Source organism: Rhineura floridana, chromosome 20 (genome assembly GCF_030035675.1).
Source record: "Rhineura floridana isolate rRhiFlo1 chromosome 20, rRhiFlo1.hap2, whole genome shotgun sequence".
NCBI classification, from domain to species: Eukaryota; Metazoa; Chordata; class Lepidosauria; order Squamata; family Rhineuridae; genus Rhineura; species Rhineura floridana.
The window spans coordinates 12509133-12532215 of record NC_084499.1 but is presented as its reverse complement, the minus strand read 5'-3'; the positions used below and the strand labels follow the sequence as shown (position 1 = coordinate 12532215).

Here is a 23083-nt window from a genome sequence, read left to right as displayed (position 1 = left end):
GGACGCAATGGGCCACTGGCCTAATCCAGCAGGGTCTTCTGATGTTCTTATGAGGGGATGGCTCCCTTCCTTCACTCTTGGGTTTCACCCCTGGAGAGTTTCCATCGCCCCCACAAAAGCCATTGTGTTCACTTGGCGGCCAGTTTGCTGCCGAGCCCAGTTTAAGGTATTGAGACTGATATAGAAAACCTTAAAACGATTTGGGTTCCAAATAGCTGAGAGAGTGCCTCCTTCTGTGACCCTTTACTCTTGCTTGATCTCTCAGTGGCTTTCCATACCACTGACCTCCAGGATTGGCCCTGTGGTTTGGGGGATTGGAGGCACTATTCTGCAGTAGTTCCACTCCTACCAGCTGGGCCACTTCCAGAAAAGAGCATTGAGGGACTGTGTTGGCCCTCTGACAGTGGTACTGTTGTTCCCAATGTTATTTAGCATGTACACGAAGCCATTGGGAGTGGTCATTAGGCGATTCAGACACATGAGGAGGATCTCAGTTGTCTAAAAGCACAGTCAGGCTGAGGTGAGCAACGGTGGTCCTTCATATAACTCGCCAGAGCTCCGGAAGATGTTGGGTTGTCTAAGCTGTTAACCTCCACCTACGCTCGACCTGTATCTTCATAAATGTCTGCAGATACTATGTAACGCCATAAGCCTTCAGTGATCTCATTCAAAGTACATGTAAACCAGGAGAGTCGCTGGTCCCCAAAACCTCACCATTCAGAGAACTCTGTGTGCGTGCGTGTGTTAAACTCTGAGCAGACCCTGAGATGTGAAGTTCTGTAGTGCACATGTGAAATGCAGAGGCCTTGCTTTGCTTGTCTGGTAGCTGCAATTCCGTCAGTGGTTACCAGGACTGGCATCAAGGAGTGGCACAGCTGAGCATCTGCCAAGGCCCCACACCCCAGCAGGGGTCCCACTGAAAAAATGTCCTACCATTACAACCTGCTTGTTAGCTGTCTCTTGCTCTGACCCGTACGATGGTGGTGGTGAGAAAGTGGAGGAGCTGGTGGTGAGTGTGGGGAGTAAAGCACCAACACATGTTACAAGTGACCTGAACCGGGGGGGGGGGATAGACAGAAAGGCAATGTATTCTTCCCTCTGTGCATTCCTCCTTTAAAGGGTTTGTTGCTTTTGCAGGCTTTGCTCCTCCCCTTCCTCCCTGTCTTTGTTCTCAAAGTTATGGCTCCCGGAGTGCTGCATGGCTGCTTCAGCATATATGACTTTACCTCTTTGTAGGAATAAACCTTAAATTTCTTTAGTCTTTCAACTACCAGTCTGAGCAGGCCAGTTATTTCTACACTCCGCTGCAATATATATCTACCAAAACCTCTAACAGCGTGGAAGGAGGTAGACCCATTGAACGAAGGGCCCCATGGAGGGCATCTTGTTCAAGGACCCTCCAAAACCTGGAGCTGGCACTGCTGGCAAATCACTGGTGTTCCCAGAGATGTCTTGCCAACCAAGGCGGGTGGGTAGTTTTCCATGGAGACAATTTTTGGGGGGGGGGGTGAGAAAGAAGAAACTCCCCTGATGGTTGCGGCTTACTTGGGGACTCCGGCCTGACGACTTGGCAGAGCCCTCAAATTACGTGCGTTGGAGAAAGTGTCCGTCTATTCATTCTCCAGATTCATGTAAGTAATGGCTTGGAGACGCTTGTTTCGATGACTTCTCTTTCTAAATAGGGCTTTCCCGGCAAAACAGGAATCAACGGAGACCCAGCTTCGCCGGGGCTGAGGGTAAGAACTGATACAAATGTTTTAAGTTTAAACGAATCAGTTCAGCGAGTAGCGGTTCAAGTCTCTTTATTTTTATTTGCAGGGTCTTCCTGGCGAACTTGGGCTGGAGGGGCTGCAAGGGCTTGTTGGTATCAATGTAAGTGATGGATCTTCTCCAGAGTTAGGGGTAGACGCGTCAGCCTATTTCTGTCCTGGGTCAATTCCACAGTGCTCAGTCATAGATCTGTTCTGTTTCATTTCTTGTGGATTTCCATAAATGCACAAACGCACATTTAAATCGTATGCACTTCTCAGTTTTTTTAAAAAAACACCTTTCCTTAAAATGCATGTGGTTGCATGCTCTCTGGTGCACTTTTCCCTTAGAACATGCATTTGTGTGCACATTTTTTAAACTGAAATCAGATCATAAACTACAGAGAAGTATATACTCCAATTGATAGTCACGTTCGGATTGGCCTGTAAGTCCGAGCCTAGTGAATTGAAATAATTTCTTCTCCATTCCCACTCCAGAATGGAATGTAGTGGAGGAAAGAGCTGGATTGGGGTCACTAGTGTGACACCCATGGTTGCAGTGGTGCCTTGAGGTCTTCCTGTGGCACCCATGAAGCCTCTGTGCCCCCCTCACTGCCCCATTAGCCATGAGATTGTGTAGGGAAGGGATCCATTTGCTGGTGCCTGTTCAAAAGCATTCCATCGACTTAACAGGCCAGTATCCATTCCAGTTTGTTCTTCGTCCACTAGTTGCTGCTTTTATCGATTAATTTTTTTCCTTGCAAAAAAATAAATATTAATATCAATAATTTGAAAGGAAATATTGATATTTTGAAAGGAAAGGTTGATAAATGAAAGATTGATCCACGAAAAGAAATATATAAATTTAAAAAATGGTTCGTAATATCAATACTTTAGAAGCAGGGTTTTGTTTTGTTTTTAAATGTAAATAGCAGAGGAAAATAGTGACTTAAACATCTGATCTGCAATGATAGAGAATAAGCAACTTAATGCAAAATTCTGCACCCCAAATTGGGTGGAATTATAGCACGCCCTAGCTGTGAGGATGGCTACCTTTTTGTCCCTTGATAAGAACTTCCCACTTCCACTTCCATGTGTGTTTCAAGGCTCAGATTAATTTTACTGGATCCAGGTTTTACCCAGATCCCTTGGAAAAGTGACGTATGTGTGCACACGCTTTCTCTCATTCCGATTCTCTGTGAGGGTGGGGGGATGATCCGGGTGAGGAGTAAAGCAATCCGAGGGGATGGCAGCCATGACACCTGCACAAAAATCCAAACTATCCCTGAGCTAGGTAGCCGCCCAGTATCACTGCCCCCTCCTCATGAATTCTTAGAACAACTGATGTGGAGGCAGGGAGTTAGTAGGGACTTCTTAACTTGACAAGTGCTGTTAAATTTTTACATTCCAGGGCTATCCAGGATCAGTTGGCGACAGAGGAACGCCAGGACCCACAGGCAGAAAGGTAGGGGCTCTCAGAACATTTGGCAATGAGAGATGAACTGTTTTTCAGGGCCAAAGCACATTATCATTTCTTTTACAAATATATTTATTTGTTTATTATTTGATTTATATCCCACCCTTCCTCCCAGCAGGAGCCCAGACTTGTTAACTGCTTCACAGCCAGAGGCTATCAAAGCAGCATACGGTAAAATAAAATGGAATAAAATACCAAAGATACAGACCCTAAAAACAAGATGAAATATAGAGATTGAGAGACTGACTCTATGATTTATTTATTAAATTGCTATCCCGCCCTCCCTCCCAGTAGGAGCTCAGAGCAGCAAACAAAAACACTAAAAACACTCTTAAAACATCATAAACACAGACGTTAAAATATGTTAAAAGAAAACACCTTTAAAAATGTGTTTTTTATAAATAAAAAAAACCTTTAAAAAAATCTTTAAAAGCAATTCCCAACAAGGCGCAGACTGGGATGAGGTCTCTACTTAAAAGGCTTGTTGAAAGAGGAAGGTCTTCAGTAGGTGCCGAAAAGATAACAGAGATGGCGCCTGTCTAATGGGAAAACAAGAACGGCATTTCTAGAATTTGTTCCATTAATATCTCGCAAATGTCTGCGCAGTCTTAAACACATCTTGAGCAGCCACCTGAATATCAAGATGTTAGGTACCAGTCTAATTACAGCTGGGAGCTTATTCCAGAGGATTGGACCTGCAATGCTAATTAGCGTTAAATGTCCTATTTCTCAACCATAAGCAGTGGGAGATTTGCATTTGGACAAGAGGAGATTAACCATTCCCCCTGCTGACACTGACCTTATCCGAGGCAAACCTTGTGCAGGGTTAGGGCTCAATGTTAAAAGACAGCAGAGCTCCAACATTGCTTCAGCAACAGTCAACTTTGGACTGAGTCCCTGCATAGGAGCTAGTTGTTCTGTCTCAGTTATAAGCTCTGCCTTCACTGAAAGGAGTCTCTTCGGTTAAAGGGCCCCAGCTCTGGTTCCAGCAGTCTTTTACGGCAGAGCAAAGGAGAGCAGGTTGTACTAGGACTTATGTGATGGAGTGATCTGAGCCTAGGGAACGGGTGAGAATGTTGATTCAGTTCGCAGTTCAAGCAGAATCTATCACATTCGCATTCTCTGCAATGCGAACCAGCGCACAGCCGATGTGAGAACCAACACGCAGCCATCCTTCGAAATTGGCGTGTGTTTTGAATTTTGCAATGCAGTTTGCCAAACAGTGTTTACAAGAATGCATAGGAGGAAGGATGCCTAAAAATGAACATTGACAATAACACGCAAACATGTATTATATGACAGGACATGGCTTGCAAAAATGCGTTCAGTAGTCAAAACTGTCTACAAAAATGTGTGTATTAGAGAAATTCACACTGAAATGCTGAAGAATAATCATGAGGGTTATGTGATACCCTTCCAGTCTAAGGTAGCTAAACTACACCTATTATGAACATGTCATCTTGTATCTGCTGGATCGACTGCAGCAAGTGCAGACCTCTTCATTTCTCCACTCCGCTGCAATATGAGAGGACCGAAACTGACAGATCTTTCCATCCCAATCTGAGTCAGACATGGTAGTGTGACATCCTCAGAAAGGAGAAGCCTTTGTCTTCCGGATGTTCTTTTGGGTGTGGCCCTTTGGTTCGAAAAGCAATTTCTCTTCTGACTCTGTGCCTTTGATCTCATCTCCTGAAGAAGGGGGAATCTGATCCCATGGTTGTGATGCTATGCAATTTTACTACTACCAAGCCATTGCCCTGATATGCTATTGGCCACAAGAATTCTATTTATATCAAATATCAGCTTAGGAACATAAGAACATAAGAAGAGCCTGCTGGATCAGGCCAGTGGCCCATCTAGTCCAGCATCCTGTTCTCACAGTGGCCAACCAGGTGCCTGGGGGAAGCCCGCAAGCAGGACCCGAGTGCAGGAACACTCTCCCCTCCTGAGGCTTCCGGCAACTGGTTTTCAGAAGCATGCTGCCTCTGACTAGGGTGGCAGAGCACAGCCATCATGGCTAGTAGCCATTGATAGCCCTGTCCTCCATGAATTAGGGGAGTATTGTGTGTAGGTAGGGTCTGGGGGAAATGGCAGCGTTCACATCCCTAGAGGTAAGGATTGAGTTATGAGGAGAATCCAAGAGCCATTGCCCTCTGGCAAAAGTGATGAAAGCATCGATCCTGGACTTGACGGTTGGTGGTGGGTCACCCAAAACAGGTGAGCCCGATCCATCAAGGACAGTGGACCGGTGCCACCAGAAACCCCATTGGAGCAGCCATAAGGAAGACGAAACACCCCACTTCCTGAAGTGATGCATGTTGGGGCAAAAAAACCCTTAATTTCACACATATGCTCATGGGGTCTGAACTGGTGGTGATTGAGTGGGTATGAGATCTCAGGGTCACAGTGAGTAACTTGATGAAGATGTCGACCCAGTGTGTGGCAGCTGTGGAAAAAAAAGGTGAATTCCATGCTGGGGATCATTAGGAAAGATATTGAAAATCAAACTGCCAATATCATAATTTGTTGTTGTTGTTATGTGCCTTCAAGTCAATTACAACTTATGGTGACCCTATGAATCGGCTACCTCCAATAGCGTCTGTCATGCACCACCCTGTTCGTAATGCTAATCATAATACGAATCGATGGTGCACCCACTGACTGCTGTGTACAGTTCTTGTAGCCTCACCTTAAAAAGGATATTGTAGAGTTGGAAAAGGTTCAAAAAAAGGGCAACCAGAATGCTCAAGGGGATGGAGCAACTGCCCTAAGAGGAAAGGTTGCAACAGTTGGTGCTTTTTTGTTTAGAGGAAAGGTGAGCAAGAGGTAACATGATAGAAGTATATAAAATGGATATAGAAAAGTTTATCTCCCTCTCACATAACACTAGGACCTCTGAATGCCGGTTGCTTGGGATCAGAAGTGGGAGAGAGCTACTGTCGTGCTCAGGGCCTGCTTCTGGGCTTCCCAATGGGGCATCTGATTGGCCAGTGTGAGAACAGGATGCTGGACTAGATGGGCCACTGGCCTGATCCATCTGAGATCTTCTTATATTCCTGTGCTGACAGGACATTGTCCACAGTGCAAGTAGAAGCTCTGTCACCACGCTCTCCATCCAAGAGCCTGGAGTCATTTTGGGAAGAGAGAGCAAAGCAGCTCCCCTGATGGAGAACCTGGCCCCTGAGCACTTCTTAGGACCCCAGCTGATCGTGCTTGGGAGCGCGCTGCTTCAAATTCTCACACAAAGGCTTTCGGGTTCGACATCATGACTGTGTAGGGGCCTGAGCCAACGTTCCCCAACCTGGTGCATTCCACATGTTTTGTACTGCAACTCCCATCAGCCCCAGTCAGCCTTGGCCAATGGTCAGGGATGATGGGAGCTGTAGTCCGTCAACATCTGAAGGACATCGCATTGGGGAAGGGCTGGCCTCAGGGGTCACACACATCGTTATTTAGGAAGGAAGCACTGATGCTAGCTCCCAACCTGAGAGCTGAGTCAGCAACAGGTCATTCTGGGTTGTATCCAAGGTTGGTCCTACTCAGAGCAGACCTGTTGAAATTGGTGGGCATGATTAACTGAGGTTCATTAATTCCAGTGGGCTTACTCTGAGTAGAACTTAGTTGGCTACAACCCTCTATTTTATTTATTTTTTTACCATGTTGCTTCCTAAGTCTTCCTGTTTGCTACCTCTTGACGGCGGCCTCTACAGGATCTGAGCAAGGTTTGCAGTCCCGTAGTTAACCATATTTTCCCCTCCATCTCCCCCACCCTCGTTTTTCTTGCAGGGAGACCCTGGAATCCGAGGGCTCACAGGATTCTCAGGAAAACCTGGCTCAAAAGTGAGTGTCATTCTCTGCTATGCATCCCCTTTGGCTCCCTTGCTTCCTCATAAACATCCCTCACAGTGTTAATTCTGTGACTGAAGCCAGAGGTGTAGCGGCAAATCCAGACATTCAGGGTCCCTTCATGTTAGCCACAGCCATGCCCCTCCCCCCCTTTTTGTTCTTGTTGCTGAGATTAACAATGAACTCCCTGTTAATGCCTTCTCCCGCGACGACTAACATCCCCAGGAGCCGATAAGCATGAAAGGTGGGAGAGTGTTAGCTACTGAGAAGATTCTTCTCAGCAGCTGACTCGCCTTCTTTCACTTTGATTGGCTCCAATCAGCAAGGACAAGGAAGCACGTGAGAAGACTCTGGTCAGTGGCTAACACACTCCCCTTTCATGCTGATTGGCCTGTAAGATGCTGGAGAGGTAGGGACCCTTCTGGGACCCTGCTTCCAAAAAGGTAAGGGGTCTAAGACCCCCTGAGACCCCAGATGACTACACCACTGACTGAAGCTTTATTTACAACAAGGTGGTGCTTCTCCATGGCACTGGAAGGTACGAGCGGAGGGACAGGGGGAAGAATTGAAACAGATCTGCCCGATAGGAAACTGCTTTGCTCTAAGAGCATTCGGTCACCTTGCTCAGTATTGCTTCCACACGGACTGATAGTGGCTCCCCCGGCCATAGCTGAGTGGCAGAGCCTCTGCCTTGCATGCAGAAGGTCCCAGGTTCAATCCCCGGCATCTCCAGGTAGGGCTGGGGATGTCTTCTGCCCGGAATCGTGGAGAGCTGCTGCAGGCTGATGTCGACACTCCTGAGCCAGATGGATCGGTAGTCGAACTCAGTGGAAGGCAGCTTCCTACGTTTCTGTTTCATTCCGAACCATGAGGTCTGGGATCTTACTTCATTTTTAGCAGCAAGGGGAAGCCTCTGCTTTGCCGGTAGTGTGGACAACGTTGAGCTAGATGGACCGACGAATGATTCAGTAATAAGGCTCTTTCCTGCTTTCAGAGAAGTAGTCTGGAGATGCCAGGGGTTACGTTGAAGACCTTCTGAAGGCATATCAGGTGCTCAGGCATTGACCTGTAGGCACTTGATGGTGTTTCCTATATTGTGTTACTTCTTCATCCCTAAGCGAGAGGACAGGCAGAGGGTAGATGTGGACCAGGGGCTAAATCTCTGTGTGATTTGCAGTAGATCAGCATGGCTCCTGGAGAGTCCTCAGTGGGCACTTGGCAGCAAAGTGGTCCCATCTTTATTTTGTCTGGCCTTTCTCTCTGCGTAGGGTCCATCGGGGCCACCCGGCATGAAAGGTCTTCCTGGCCCACAGGTACGTTCTTCACCTCATCAAACCCTTTGTCTGCTTTTTTTAGCCACTTCTCTGTCGGAGGCCCTGCCGGCTTTCTCTAATGCTGCGTCTCGCGTCTCCAGTCGATTCAGGAGTGCCTGAGTTGTGGTCCTCTTCCTCAGCGATCCTTTCATCATTCCTCTTTCTCCTTGGGCCCTTACACAGAGTTTTTCTGTAGCTCTCACACATCTATTTCTGGGCCTTTGTTTGGGCTGAGAGATCCTCCCAGAATCTCTGATTGGAAGGTGACTGGGGCTGAAAGTGCATCCGCAACGGTTACGGCACCCTCCTTGGAACTTTGACAAGTGCCGGAAACCTGACGACATTAAATGTTGGGTGATCGACAGGTGGGTGGTCACGCCCACCTGTCAAAGTTGAATCCTGATAAGACCGAGGTGTTACTTGTGGGAGACAGAGGAAGGTTGGGTATTACAGACCTGATACTTAATGGGGTGAGATTACCCCAGAAGGACCAGGTCCGCAGCCTCGGGATCATTCTTGACTCCCAGCTGTCCATGGAGGCTCAGGTTTTGGTGGTGAGTCGGGCAGCTTGGTATCAATTACATCTGATACAGAGGCTGCGACCCTACCTCCCTGTTCATCTGCTCCCACAGGTGATACATGCCCTGGTCTCCTCTCGCTTAGACTACTGTAATGCGCTCTACGTGGGGTTACCCTTGAAAACGGCCCGGAAATTACAGCTGGTACAGAATGCGGCGGCACTCTTGATCAAGCGCAGCCGTCGCCGTGATCACATCACTCCAGTATTAATAGATCTTCACTGGTTACCAGTTGTTTACCGGGCCCGATTCAAGGTGTTGACCTTTAAAACCCTATACGGTTTCGGCCCAGTTTATCTGAAGGAGCGCCTCCAGAATCACCAATTATGCCGCCTTACAAGATCAGCCTCTCAAGACCTTCTCTCGGTCCCACCGGCTAAAACAGCTAGGCTGGTGCGGACCAGAGAGAGGGCATTTTCGGTTGTGGCCCCCCCCCCTGGAATTCCCTCTGGATCTCCGACATGCTCCCTCCCTGATAGGTTTTCGTCGAGCCTTAAAAACCTGGCTTTTCAGGCAGGCCTATGGGATTGAGGAGGATTAATTTTATGATGTTTTAACTGGAAATTGGTTTTAAATTGTTGGGACTGTAGATTGTTTTGTATATTGTAGATTATGTATAGCTTTTAGCTATTGTAAGTCACCTAGAGTGTCCACTAACCTGGACAGATAGGCGACCAATAAATAAAATTATTATTATTATTATTATTATTATTATTATTATTATTATTATTATTATTATTATTATTATTATTATTAAAGTTGGCCCAATGTTGGGGGAGAGCAGCCCTACCCTAGAGAAATGGCACCCTTGTCCCATTTCACTTACAGAAGTCAACAGGACTGGAAACTGAAACTCACATTAGTACTGACTCAGGGTCAGCATCCACCCCCACACAGCAGGCCGCATAGCATGTACAGCTCTGTCCCCCATCAGAGGGGAATGATGCCTGCTGCCCCCATCCCTTACCACTCTGCCTCACTCTACCTAATGCTAGGTCCGGCTCTGCTGTTTACTTGGCTTTACCTTTTCCTACGTCCATTTGTACTTCCATAAAGACAGGTGTGCATCACCACTATTTGCAGCACAAAATGTTGGCAATGATCATTCTAAGAATATACTAACACAGCAGGGGGGAACCTCTGGTCTGAAGGCCTCATATGGCCCAGCATGGGTCCCAACTTGGCCCTTGAGACCATTTCCCCCCAAACCCCGCCTGCCTGCCCCACACCTGATGTCAGATGTGATGACAAGTGTGTGGCAGGTAAGAGGATGGCTCCAAAGGAACAATGGGGAGGTTGAAGTGAGCTCCTGAATGTTCCTTTTCAAGCAGGGCCCGCTGTCTAATTGGGGCTGATAGCGAGCCCTGCTGGGATTGGTTGTGCTAGGGTGTGTCCCCATCTTGCTCCTTTGAATCTCCTTTGAAGTTATCACCTGACTTAGTCATGATATCAGGTGATTGACAGGTGGGCTGCCATGCCCACCTGCCAAAGTTGGCCCACGGGATGGGAGAGAGAAGGACCTGGCCCACCCACTGAATTCAGTGTTTGTCCTGCAATATTACAGAAAGAATGCTCTTTACCCTACCCTACTAAAAGATGAACACCAAAATCGGCTAAGGTGTGAATCAGTAATGTCACCTGGCTGCAGGAATAACATCCTTTTTTTTTTCAGGGCAGAATAGGAGATTTAGGTCCCAGAGGACTTCCAGGACCCTTGGTAAGCATGAATTTATCTGAGCTTGGCACTATTCAGTGTCTGCTTTCACACTGCACTTAATTCGGTTATTCCAACAATTCTTTTTATTTGACATGCCGTAAAGCTAGTTCCAGAAATTGTGTGGAATAGAGTGGAAGTTTAGTGCTCATTTTTGTGATCAAAGATTCCAGAAATAATCTATTTGCAAGCTTGAGAACCCAGAAGGTTGCAGGAGATTTACGCTAGCTGCAGCCGCTCACGTGACAGGCACCCCGGCATGCAATGTGTTCCCACCCTTGAGGCTTGCACCAGGTTTTTTTTTGCCTGATGAAAATTGTACCGATATTCCAGCGTGCGCATGGGTAGCAGTTTCCCCTTCCTCCTTCCCCCCCCCACACCCCTGTATCCGGACACCCCACAAAAATAATGTCAGAAGTTAAAGGGAGAGGGGTTACATGGCGATGGGACAAGATCTTAGACCTCCTACACAGTGGGGGACTACAGTTTGCATGTGTATAATGGGCGAAGGACAAAAACGACATTCATTGCAGCCGTGTGAAAGACATTTGCGCAAAATGCCGGTATATCATCTGAAAAAGCCGCTGCTGCTTCAAGCAACAGGTACTGCAGTGTGAAAGGAATTTTAGAAATTGGGACAGAAGCACGGCCATTTTAATCTGCAAAACGGATGCCTTGAGCCCCATGTCTGAAAGCAGCCAGGGTGGGGAATCAGGGGCGAGGAGGGAACCTCACATGGCCACTATCCTGCCATGGTTTTTGTTCTCCCTTTGGGCCACCTCAGCTGGAAGAAGGGGGTTTCTGTCCTCTTCTTCCTGGCGTCCTCTGCTACCTCCTTTGTCCTGGCTTTTCCGTCTATGCAGAGTAAAAAAACCCCTGCCTGTTGTGTTTCGCATGTAAACTGCTGCTTCGTCTCTGCGCTTCCTTTAGTTGCAGGCATGAGGGGGAACGTAAGAAGCTGCCTTGCACTGAGTTAGACGAATGGTCCATCTAGCTCAGTACTGTCTACTCTGACTGGCAGGATCTCTCTAGTGTTTCAGACAGGGACTATCTCCCAGCCCTACCTGGAGATGCCGGAGATCGAACCTGGGACCTTCTGCATGCAAGCAGACACTCTACCGCTGACTTAAGGCCCTTCTCTCTCCCCCTCCCCGCTGCTCTCTCGCAATAAGCACTAAATTGAAGCGCCTGGAGCTTCTTCCCTCATGTTGCCTCCCAGTGGTGGTGCTTCATTTTTGTGGTTGGTTTGATGCCAGGGATTGGACCTGGGGCCTTTTCCGTGCAAACATGAGTGGCAGTATGGTATAGTGGTTAGAGTGTTGGACCAGGACCTGGGAGGCTAGGGTTTAAATCCCAACTTTGCCCGGAAGCTCGCTGGATGACCGTGGGCTAGGAATGAGTTAGAATTTTGATTCAGTTTACATTCCAAGCCAAGTTTATCAAATTTGCTCTTTCTGAAACAATATGAGAACTGAAATTTGAGATTTGTACTTATTTAAATTTTGCAATGCAGTTTGCCAACCAATTTTTACAAAAATACGTATGTTAGGGGAATGTGTGCACAAAAATGAATGGTTGAGTAACATACAAAAATGCATTATATGACAAGAAATGGCTTGCAAAGATGTGAACTATAGTCAAAACTGTCTACAAAGATGTGTTTATTAAGAAAAATTGACACTAAAATGCTTGACATTTGTCATGAGGATTTTTTTAAAAAATTGCAAATTACTGCAAAAATGCAGAGAATTGAATTTAAGACTGGAAAAATGCAGAGAAATGAATTTAAGACTGGAAAAATGCAGAGAATTGAAATTAAGACTGAAAAATCTTTCCATCCCTACTTTGGGCCAGTCATTGTCTCTCAGCCTAACCTACCTCACAGGGCTGTTATTTGGATACCGTTGGGAGGGAGAGAACCATGTATGCCATTTTGAGCTCCTTGGAGGAAAAGTGGGATAGAAAGGGCTGTAGCTCAGCGGCAGAGCTTCTGCTTTGCAAGCGGATGATTCCAGGTTCAGTCCCCGGCATCTCCAGGCAGGGCTGGGAGAGAAGCCCGTGCAAAATCCTGGACAGCTGCTGCCTGTCAGTGTAGGCAACACTGAGCTAGTATACCAGTCACTATAAGGCAGCTTCCATGTTTGGACTCCAAACCACAGATGACCAGCTCTCATGTTTGCAAACCAAGTGGTGCTTCTGTTGCTTTATAAAACTTGTTGGCATGCCCTGGAGCCTTTCTAGAAATATGTTTGCTTCTCCTTAGGGGCTGCCTGGTATACATGGACAAAATGGCATCCCAGGAAAGCCAGGACCAGTGGGAGAAGTGGGGCCGCTTGGCCCAGTGGGAGCTACTGGTCCAGCAGGATGCCTGGTATGTACATCGACATACATCTGCCTCAATGGTGATTGGTTAGGGGCTTGGTGACATCTTCAGGGTTTGGGGAGGGGTGGTGGTCAAGAGAGCCTTCTTAACCAGGCGGGGCTGAAGGATTTGAGCATCACAGAGTGATGACCGCAGCAATATGAGGATCCGGCAAAGCAGGGTCAGATGAGGCAAGCTGGACAAAGTCCCAGTTTCAGCAAGGCAGAGCAAAACAGGGCCAGGCAATGTGAAGCACAGTCCAGGTTAGGTCAAGGCAGGGCACTGAGTAAGTCCAGGATGCAGATGGCACCTGGACAGCTCCAGGTGGAGCTCAAGCTAGAGATTTATAGGAGCAAGGGCCAAATGTTGCTTCAGCAACAGGCCATCCCCAGCTGACCATTGAGGAGAGCTGCGTCTGGGTGCCTAGCTCCATCTGTGGTGATGGAGGCCTCTTCAGTTAAAGGAGCCTAGCCGGTTTCGAAAGCCATTGAGTCTGACAGAGCAAGAGGAGAGACCATGATTCTGCTGGGACTTCTGGGCTGTCACAGCTCAACGCCACCTCCAAATGCATGGCTTCATCCCCCAATTGTGCTGGGTCCTATGGTCTTGACCGACTGCTGCTTCTAGGTTACCAATCGGCATTAGTGCATTGATTAAAAGTATCCGAATGCAACACCTGATCGCATCATGATTTCTTTTTGCATCATGATATAATCTTCGCCCATGTCTGTGCATTCACATCAGTAACCTGTAAAGCAGGATTGGGGGGGGGGAGGGGAAGAAGCCAAATGAAAGTGGCAGCAAGCTACCCATCCGCCAGTTCCAGGTTTTAGTTTTAGGTGTCTTTCTAAGCTAAGAAGGGTGGAGCAGACCAAGGGGTAAAGTCAGCGCACAAAACAGTGCCAATGCAGAACAGGAGATCTCTGCCTTTATTGTCAATTTTATCCTATCCTTACAGGGAAAAGATGGACCTGCTGGTCTTGTGGGCCCCTTTGGAGAGAGAGGAGAAAAGGTAAGGATGGACGGACCAAGATTTCACCCTCTTAATTGTTAAAGCAAGGATGTTAAAGGACAAAAGAGCTAAGGCACTCGTGTGTTCTCTGCAGAGGTGGAATACAGATCTTGGACGCATTATCATTTTGGCCAGATTTTCAACAGTTGGATCTGAAGTGTTAAATTAGTGGCAGGGAATACATTTTGAACTTTGGCGCATGTCAACACTTGCTGCATGGCTAACAGAAACTTGGGGCCGGGGATGACATTTAGACTGGGACAGGATGCGACACCCCTTCCCCCAGAGCTGCAGCCCTACTCAGATTCAGAGCATACCTGTACACCACAGCTGCCTGTAAAAGAGTAAAAACAGAAAGTGTGGAGAGATCTGATCACTGTGGACTTGGATTCCTCCAGATGTAGCGAGGACCACCAACGTGGATGGCTTTGGAAGAGGATTAGACAAATCCATGACAAAGGAATGGCTGGGTTCTGCTTCCGCTGTTGAGGGCAGTAAGCCTCTGAACGCCAGTTGCTGGGAATCTCAGGTGGGGGGAGGGCTGTTGCCCTCGGCTCCTGCTTGCGGGTTTCCCATGGGTGTCTGGTTGGCCACTGTGAGGACAGGATGCAGGATGGACCAGATGGGCCTTTGGCCTGGTCCAGCGGGGCTCTTCTGGAGCTGCTTTAATACTGAGCCAGATAATTGATTTGTCTAGCCCAGTATGGTCTACCCTGACTGGCAGTGGCTCTCCAAGGTTTCAGACCGGGTTCTTGGGGAAGAAATGCTTGGGGTGGAACCTGGGGCCTTCTGCATGCCAGGCAGGTGCTCTTCCATTAATCTACGCCCCATCCCCAGTCTGAGCGGCGCCGCTCTATGTAAATCCATCTTTGGTTAGCTGATGTCGAATGCTCTTATTTCTTTAGGGTACAGCACATCGTCCAGGCACAGCTGGCGTCAGTGGGCTGGATGGAGAACAGGTATGGAAATATAGTGGGATCCTTCCTCTCCCCCCTTCACTCTCTCTCTCTCTCTCTTGGCTTCCGTTGGCTGCTCTCTGGTTTACCATCGTAGGAGCTTGATTGAAGGGACGTATAAATCGATCTATCATAAAAGCAAATAAGTTTATTTATTTATTTATTGCACTTGTATACCGCCCCATAGCCGAAGCTCTCTGTGCGGTTTACAGCAACCAAAAACATTAAAACAAATATACAATTTAAAACACATCTTTTAAAAACAATTTAAACACAATTTAAAAATTTAAAACAATTTAAAACACATGCTAAAATGCCTGGGAGAAGAGGAAAGTCTTGACCTGGCGCCGAAAAGATAACAGTGTTGGCGCCAGGCACACATCGTCAGGGAGATAATTCCATAATTTGGGGACCACCACTGAGAAGGCCCTCTCCCTTGTTGCCACCCTCCGAGCTTCCCTTGGAGTTGGCACCCGGAGGAAGGCCTTTGATCTTGAACGTTTAGCTATCTACCTCCTCCTTCCCCTTCCAATCAAGCAGACACTTTCTGTTGGCACTTTCTGAGATGCCCATGGGGCATCAGTTGGCACTACAGATGGGCAAGCCATCCTAGCTCACACTGGATTGGTTTGGAAATAAGCAGAGCCCTTTCAGATTAGTTCATTACTGAGTGGAGCTCGATGCCTCCCTTTTGGCCATTGCGGACTTGGATCTGAAATTCTCTGTCTGACATCAATCTGAGCTGGAGAAGAATTTGAGAAGTTGTCTCCAGTGGAGGCTGGCGGCTCCAATGTCAGTGGGGCAGTGAATCCACTCTGGGTTTTGGTCTGGATTTTCAAGGAGCTGTCCAAGGTGCTGACAGCTCCTTGAAAGTTTGGCCTAAAACCTAGAATGGGATCACTGCCCCACTGATGCTGGACCCACCAGCCTCCACTGGTTGCCTCATCTTGGAGCTGAGCATTATGTACTCCTGACGTTCATGTCCATGGTAGGAGGACGCATGATGGAAGCCACCTTACTGAAGCTAAGCAGGTCTGAGTCTGGTGAGTGCCTGGAAGGGAGGCCCCTCAGGAATCCCCCATATATGCTGCCTTTATACGAGGGATGAAACTCGGGGCATAAATGTAACAAATAAATATCCAAGCTGGGGATGAATACATCCGTCACTTTCAGTTTCTCTCAATTTATCACCCCCCTCCATTTTAAATTCAATTCTCAACTGCAATTTTTTTTCTTTTAAGAAAAGTCTGCATGAAAATTCATATCCATTAAACGTATTTTTGGTCACATTTTTGCCTAGGAAGAGCATGTCTGCTTTCTACTAGATTGCATTTTTTAATGCTATTTTTACTGATACACCCATGTTTGTACACATTTTTTGGTTGGAGAACTGCATTCAAAATTCAAGAGGAGTGCAGATTTCAAAGGAGAGCTGTGTTTTGGTTCATGTATGGGTTTTCAAACTGTGAATTTGGACACTTTGGGGAGAACATTTTTTTCCCCTCCATCTCCATCCGGGCCGAAGCCTGCAGAGTTGCACTAGGATCTGACATTGGCACTCTGTCTTGTGTACGTGTGTGTGTGTATGTCCGTGCCTAGTGAGAGTCTAGTAAGTGTCTAGTAAGAGTGCAAGATTATTAATGTGTGTGTATTTGCCCTCTAGGGTGCCCCAGGTCTACCTGGAGGGGAAGGCCAACGTGGGTCAAAAGGGGGACAGGTCAGTGTTGCAAAAGAGCTTTGAGGAGCCAGGTGACATATGCCTTTTGGGGGGTTGTGAGTGCTAACAGACCTTCTCTGAGTTTTGAGAAACTTAAAATGCAGGGGATGTTGCTTTTATTCCGTAGGAAGACACCTTATTCCGCTCAGGGTATTCCCACTTGCCAAATTCATTCTTTTCCTCAATGGTTCTTGTGGGTACAGTTGCCAAAAAACAAGTGAGGGTCTCTTTCGTATAAGGCGCGCTCCAGACTCTCAGTATTTTTGTGGGAGGGATTCAAGCACGCACCAGAAATTAAAATCCTCTATCGTCTGTGCTCAACAAATCCACTTAAAAACAAAAATCTTCTTCCTACACTTTTCAATGCATCGCCCCGTCACTTTCCTAATCGCAAAAACTGGGTGACCCTGTGCCAGTCACTGACTCTCAGCCTAATCTACCTCACAGGGTTGTTGTGAGGGTAAAATGCCGCCCTGGGAGGAAGGGCAGGATATAAATCAAATAATAAATAAATAAAATCAGGAAGGGGAGGACCATGTTGGTAGGCCACCTTGAGCACCTTGGAGGGGAAAGGTGGGATGTAAATTTAATAGTAAATAAGTCTGTTGGGTTTTTTCAAATGGATTTGTTGCGCTTGGGCAGGGGAGGGGAGCCTTAGGAAAGGGGATCAAATGTGGACCTCCAAGCCTCGCTGTCTGGCCCTTGAACTCTCCCCAGGCTGCATCTCCCACTGGCCCTGCTTGGCATCCTACTTTGAGTATTTTTTGCATAGCTAGAATGCCTCCTTGAATGTTAAGGATGCTTCATGCTTCCCCGGACAGAGGATAGATCGTGCGTAGGAACTAGCTTACTGTACAAAGGTAACTTTCACATTCGTTGCTCTGCCCACTTTTGCCTCTGGCCCCACCCACCATTGGCATGTGGCCCCTGGAAGGTCACCCAGAAGGGAATGTGGCCCATGAGCTGAAAAAGGTTCCCCGCCCCCAGTGCTAGGGCAACAGAACGCTTTCGTCCACTTTAGCTGTGCAAACTCAAATGTCCCAGTATGCACTTGAATCTGTCCCGTAACGTACTGAGTGTCTGGAGAAGGCGCCCTCTGTGGATTACAATTGCAGCCACAGGCAGTAAAAACTAGTGGTGGCTGGTGCCCATTGGGGCTGGTGGGGCGGAAGGCGTAGAGCCCGACTATAGGTGAAGCCAGAGTCTATGGGCTGTATCCAGCCAAGTTCTAAGGCTCATTTTAATGAGTCTTGCCTGGATAGAACTTAGATGGCTACAACACGATGACAGGCAGGGCCAACTCGTTCTAGTTTTGCCTCCATCCTCCTCCCTGCTGAGTTCTACAAGGGCAACACTGAGACTAAAGTGTTGTGAAGCCGCTGGGATGTTTTTAACGAAATAGCGGCATACAAATAAATGAGGAGGAGGGAGCTGATGGGCAGTGTTAGCCCCCTGGGCTGGTTTCCCTTTTGGCAAATGAGGGCCGGGTGAGGGCAGAGTAAGGCTGGTGGGCAGTGCCCCACTTGCCCTCCTGCACCAGTCGGCACAGAGTAAAACCAGGCTTGAAAACAGCCCATACTCCTGTCATCATTTATGGATGGTTGTGTTCCAGGGTGACAGAGGAGCCCCAGGGGACCCAGGCGTTCAAGGAGACCTGGGGGAGACGGGAGAGGAGGGCCCCCCAGGGCAGCCCGGTGCATACGGAGAGCTGGGGAAAGAGGTAACTTTCATCACTTTCATGCTTTCATCACGGGCTGAGCAACATCCAGTTTCTCGGCCCCACTCCCAGAAGCGGCTCGCCGGGAGGAAGAGGGGAGGTGGCGGGGAGGTTGGTGCCCTACAAACACACCGGTGGAGTCAGCCTGCTGCTCCTGCAGCAAACCAGCCTCCCTGCCGCCTCGCCCCTCTTCCTCCCGGGAAGCAGCACTGACCGACCTGCTGGGAAGCTAGCCTAGCGCCTCTGCCGCACTTGGCAAGCTGCTTCTGCCTGCTCCCTTGCCCCAGAGGATTTTGGGGAGAGCTGCAGCCCAGAATGACACCAAGGGAGAACAAAGGCGAGGGCTGGAAATGTCGCCCGAATAATCCCGATTCCATACAGCCACCCTGTAATTTCCATTCAAGAACTAGGCTTGAGTGTGGCTTTTAATTTTTTAGACTCTTTTGCAAGCCGCTTTGAGAGCACCCTGTGGTTTATAAAGTGGGATATAAGAATCCCACATAACTAACTAAATAAAAGGCCTTTTCAGTGGTGGCTCCTCATTTGTGGAATGCCCTCTCCAGTAAGGTGTGTTCTTCTCCATTGCTATTGACTTTTAGGAAATGTTGGGTTTCAAATGGAACATTTGAAAACATTCCTGGTGACCCGGGCATATCATGGCAGAAGGGGACCATTTCTGGCAACTGGATGAAAGAATTTTGAGCTCTGTTTTGGAATATTTTTAGCTGTTTTTAGAATGCTTTTTCATTTTGTTGTTGTTAAATTGCTTTGTGAATTGAGCTTGCCCCCCTAGGCTCCTTTCGGAGGAAGGGCGGGCTATACATTTCAAGCAATAAATGAACCCCTCGGAATGAAGAGAGAGTTTTTAAGGGTCTAGCAAGCTGAATTTGTGCATGGGTTTGCCGTCGAATTTTTGAGCACAGAGTTTGCCGTCACTGTGCAGAACCTTGTTCCTACAGAATGTGCTTCTTCTCTACAGGGTGACAATGGGGACCCTGGAGATCCTGGTGAGCCCGGGCCAAAGGGAGAGAAGGTGAAGAAGATCTGTCCTGATTTGTCTGGCTTAGCCCCTACCCCAACCGCCCTCCAAAATAAAACTCCACTTTGGAATGCTTGGATGGATTTAGAACAGGGATAGGCCATGTGGCGCCCTTCGGCTGTTGCTGAACTACAACTCCCATGCCAGCTGGGGCTGGTGAGAGCTGGAGTCCAGTAGCCTCTGGAGGGCATCCCTTTGGCCATCCCTGCTTTAGAATCCGTTCACTTGTCTTTTCTTAGAAGATACTTAAAACAGTTTCATGAACTGGCTGAAACAGAATGGTGCACGATGAAGGCCTGAGACAAAATGCGATGGTAGCGATGGAAGTATTTTGAAAACAATCACTTAAAGTATGGAAACGGGTATTTCCATTTTGGCTGTAAATTCAAGATTATGAACCAATGGAGTGATAATATCTCTCTATCTTTCTCTCTCTGTCTCTCTCCTCTTCTGGAATAGGGCAACATTGGCAACGGAGGACCTTTGGGGCTTCTAGGGCTACGCGGCACTATGGGGCGAGTTGGCAGAAAGGGCCACAGAGGAGAAAAGGGGCAAGAAGGTTTCTTGGTGAGTACAAAAAATCCCTTTCCTCCTCCTGCTGCAGGGATGGGGTGCCTGTGGAACCCCCAGATCCTGTTGGACTACAAGTCCCATCAGACCCTGCCAGCCTGGCCAACAGTCATCCCGCCTCCTGTTATTTCATTTATCTGTCACTTTGTACAATAAAAAGTCTCCAAGCAACTTTGACAAAATAAAATGCAATACATTAAAAAAAAATGAAACCAGGAATTTTTTTAAAACAATGGCAATCAAATGTCCATCAAATGCTAATCCAGCAATACCCATCCCACTGAAAAATGAGCACCAATATAGGAGGCAATATTAATCAAAGGTCTGGGCGTACAGAAAGGTCTTGGCCTGGCACCTAAAGACTGCCAAGGATGGCACCAGTTGTGTCATCTTGGGAGAGCATTCCACAGATGGGGGGCTACCACCAAAAAGGCCCGTTCTCATGTGGCCACCTTGCTCCTTTCAGTTCCTTTCTAATGGACCCACGATGGTCCATTCCACACAACATAGGAATCAGGCCTATAGTGTGATGGCACCTACCCTTTGGAATTCCCTCCTCTTAAATATTAAACAGGCGCCATCTCTATTGTCTTTTTGGCTCCTGCTGAAAACCTTCCTCTTTCAACAAGCCTTTCTGCATCTACACTGGTATTGTTTTTAAAGGTGTTTTTTTTAAAAAAATGTTTTGTTTTTTAAGATGTTTTTAAATGTGTTTTCTTTGTATGATTTTTTTTTAAAGCTGTGTTGATTTTAAGATGTTTTATATATGTTTTTCGTGTTTTATTATGGGTCTGCTGTCCTGGGCTCCTTGGCAGGATAGAAATAATAATAATGATGATGATGAATTTTCATCTGCGCTAAGTGGAAACCTTATGAGGATGTCCCTGCCATTAGATGGCACTGTCATGTGCCTCAGAACCATTGCTGCTGTTGCATAGGATTTTTCTAGTGGGGCAGGATTTTTCAGCAGCTAGCGCAGATTCATCCATAATCAAATAAATTCCCCCTTTTCTTTTCTCATCCGTTTTTTCCATAAAGGGCCAAGCAGGCATGGCTGGAATAGCAGGACCCGAAGGAGCCAGAGGATCACAGGTAGTCATGTTTCATAGCACTGGGCTCATAGAGGTTACCCAAAGTAATATCTCCCTGAGCCAGCCTTCCAGGGACCATATGCCAGTGGTGGGTGGGACCACAGGCAAAAGAGGGCAGAGCAATGGATGGGAATCATACCTTTCTACAGTAGGCTTCCTTCCAACTCTGCGAAAGTCATAGGTTTCTGTGCACGCATGCACATTTGTACGTGGACATAAGCACACACATTCAACTCTCCAACTAGCATCAGGAGAACAAGAGGTATTATCACAGTTCAAGGACATGCTCAAGGTACCCAGAATAACTTGAGGGCACAGAGCAGGGCTGGTGAGGGGACTGGTCCAGACAAAGAGGCATGGCCTGGGAAGAATCCCGGGGGCCAGACAGAGAAGCCTAGAGAGCCACATTTGGCATTTGCCCCCAAGGGCTAAGGCTCCCCGGCAGGGCCAGATTATCCATTAGGCTTAGTAGGCTGAAGCCTAGGGGCCTGGAGCTCTTGGGGGCCCGTGGGGCACTGGGACGAGGGCCACTGACACGAGGGCCACTGGAGCTACAGGGGGCCCTCTGCTCTCCTTCCACGATCTGTGGAAGCATCCGTGGGCCGCCTTCCCCCCACTATCCCCCTGCTTTACCTACCTTTCCGTTTTTTTGCGGCGTGCAGGTTTGCCATCAATAAAGATGGCGGCCAAGGTTTCCTTAAGGGGCTGAAGCCTCTACCGCCATCTTGGCTGATGGCACGCATGCGTGCTACACACAGGAGTTGCTGCCATCAACAAAGATGGCAGCAGAGGCTTCAACTCCTTAGGGAAACCTCTGCCGCCATCTTGATTGATGGCAAACCTGCACGCCGCAAAAAAACAACGGAAAGGTAGGTGAAGCGTGGGGATAGGGGCCCCAAACACCAATCAGCCTAGGGGCCCTCCTCAGCTTAATCCGGCCCTGCTCCCCACGCTAGAGTCCAAGGAATCCCCGTGGAGAAATGCTTCCAGTCAGAGTGCTGATGTTTGTTATTTGCTGTAGATATTTAGGCTAAAAGCCTAAATATTTATTTGTGATAAACATTTATAGTAAAAACCCGCCCAAGACAGCTTCCAAATATCAATACACCATGGCCTTATTGACAAGTCACATTAAGCCAAAATAAACAATGGCTTAAGGTGAACGTGCCCAACACCGGGATCCTGAGCAAAGGGTCTGGGCAAATACAGAAGTTAGGCAGAGAAATGCATCTTGCGGGTGACCTCTCCTCTTTTTTGGCTTTGCAGGGTGAAACTGGAGTCCGGGGACCTCCTGGACTGGATGGTCCCGAAGGGATGAAGGTACCAGATTAATATCTGAGAGAAACAATCCCTGTCTGCCGTGACTGTACTATTATAGTATGGGATATGGAATAAGAATAATGTTTTATCACTTTGGAAGAAGTGTTTGTGGGTATGCATGCCGAGTATTAATATCATAACTTTAGCTGTGCTGAGAGTAAAGTGCCAACGCATGTTTGTTACAAGAGTGATAGACAGAAAGGCAATCCATTCTTCCCTCTGCCGATTCCTCCTCTAAAGAGTTTGTTGCTTTTGCAGGCTTTGCTCCTTCCCTTCCTTCCTTCTCTTCTTGTCTTTGTTCTCAGTTAGTTAGCAATGGCCCCCTGAGTGGAAGCCACATGACTGCTTTGTTATCTCTTTGTATTAAAAAGCCGCCTTTATTCTTTCAGCTACCAGTCTTAACAGACCAGTTATTTCTGCACTCCACTGCAACTCTCACAATTCTTCTTTCCTCTCAGGGAAATCCAGGACCTCATGGTGTGATTGGACCAAGTGGTGCTACTGGGATGATGGTAAGAGCAGGATACTCAACATCCAAATATTTTCCTCTTTATATCTCAAAACGATGCATAGGCAGATCTTGTTGCCATGAGAATGATAGATCTGCAATACCAGGTACTGTC

At 47.6% G+C, this 23083-nt stretch overlaps 1 protein-coding gene across 3 annotated transcripts in view; it reads left to right on the top strand.

Moving 5' to 3' along the window:
* The window catches only part of LOC133373926 (collagen alpha-1(I) chain-like), a 152371-nt gene that overhangs the window by 98372 nt on the left and 30916 nt on the right, over positions 1–23083 (top strand). For all 3 annotated transcript variants that reach the window (XM_061604349.1, XM_061604347.1, XM_061604350.1), the window contains 16 exons: positions 1683–1736; positions 1819–1872; positions 3160–3213; positions 7012–7065; positions 8340–8384; positions 10635–10679; positions 12940–13047; positions 13997–14050; positions 14956–15009; positions 16670–16723; positions 18336–18443; positions 19420–19473; positions 19939–20046; positions 21088–21141; positions 22407–22460; positions 22919–22972. In XM_061604349.1, the coding sequence (XP_061460333.1) occupies positions 1683–1736; positions 1819–1872; positions 3160–3213; positions 7012–7065; positions 8340–8384; positions 10635–10679; positions 12940–13047; positions 13997–14050; positions 14956–15009; positions 16670–16723; positions 18336–18443; positions 19420–19473; positions 19939–20046; positions 21088–21141; positions 22407–22460; positions 22919–22972 (1008 nt within the window). The remainder of the gene's footprint in view (positions 1–1682; positions 1737–1818; positions 1873–3159; positions 3214–7011; positions 7066–8339; positions 8385–10634; positions 10680–12939; positions 13048–13996; positions 14051–14955; positions 15010–16669; positions 16724–18335; positions 18444–19419; positions 19474–19938; positions 20047–21087; positions 21142–22406; positions 22461–22918; positions 22973–23083) is intronic.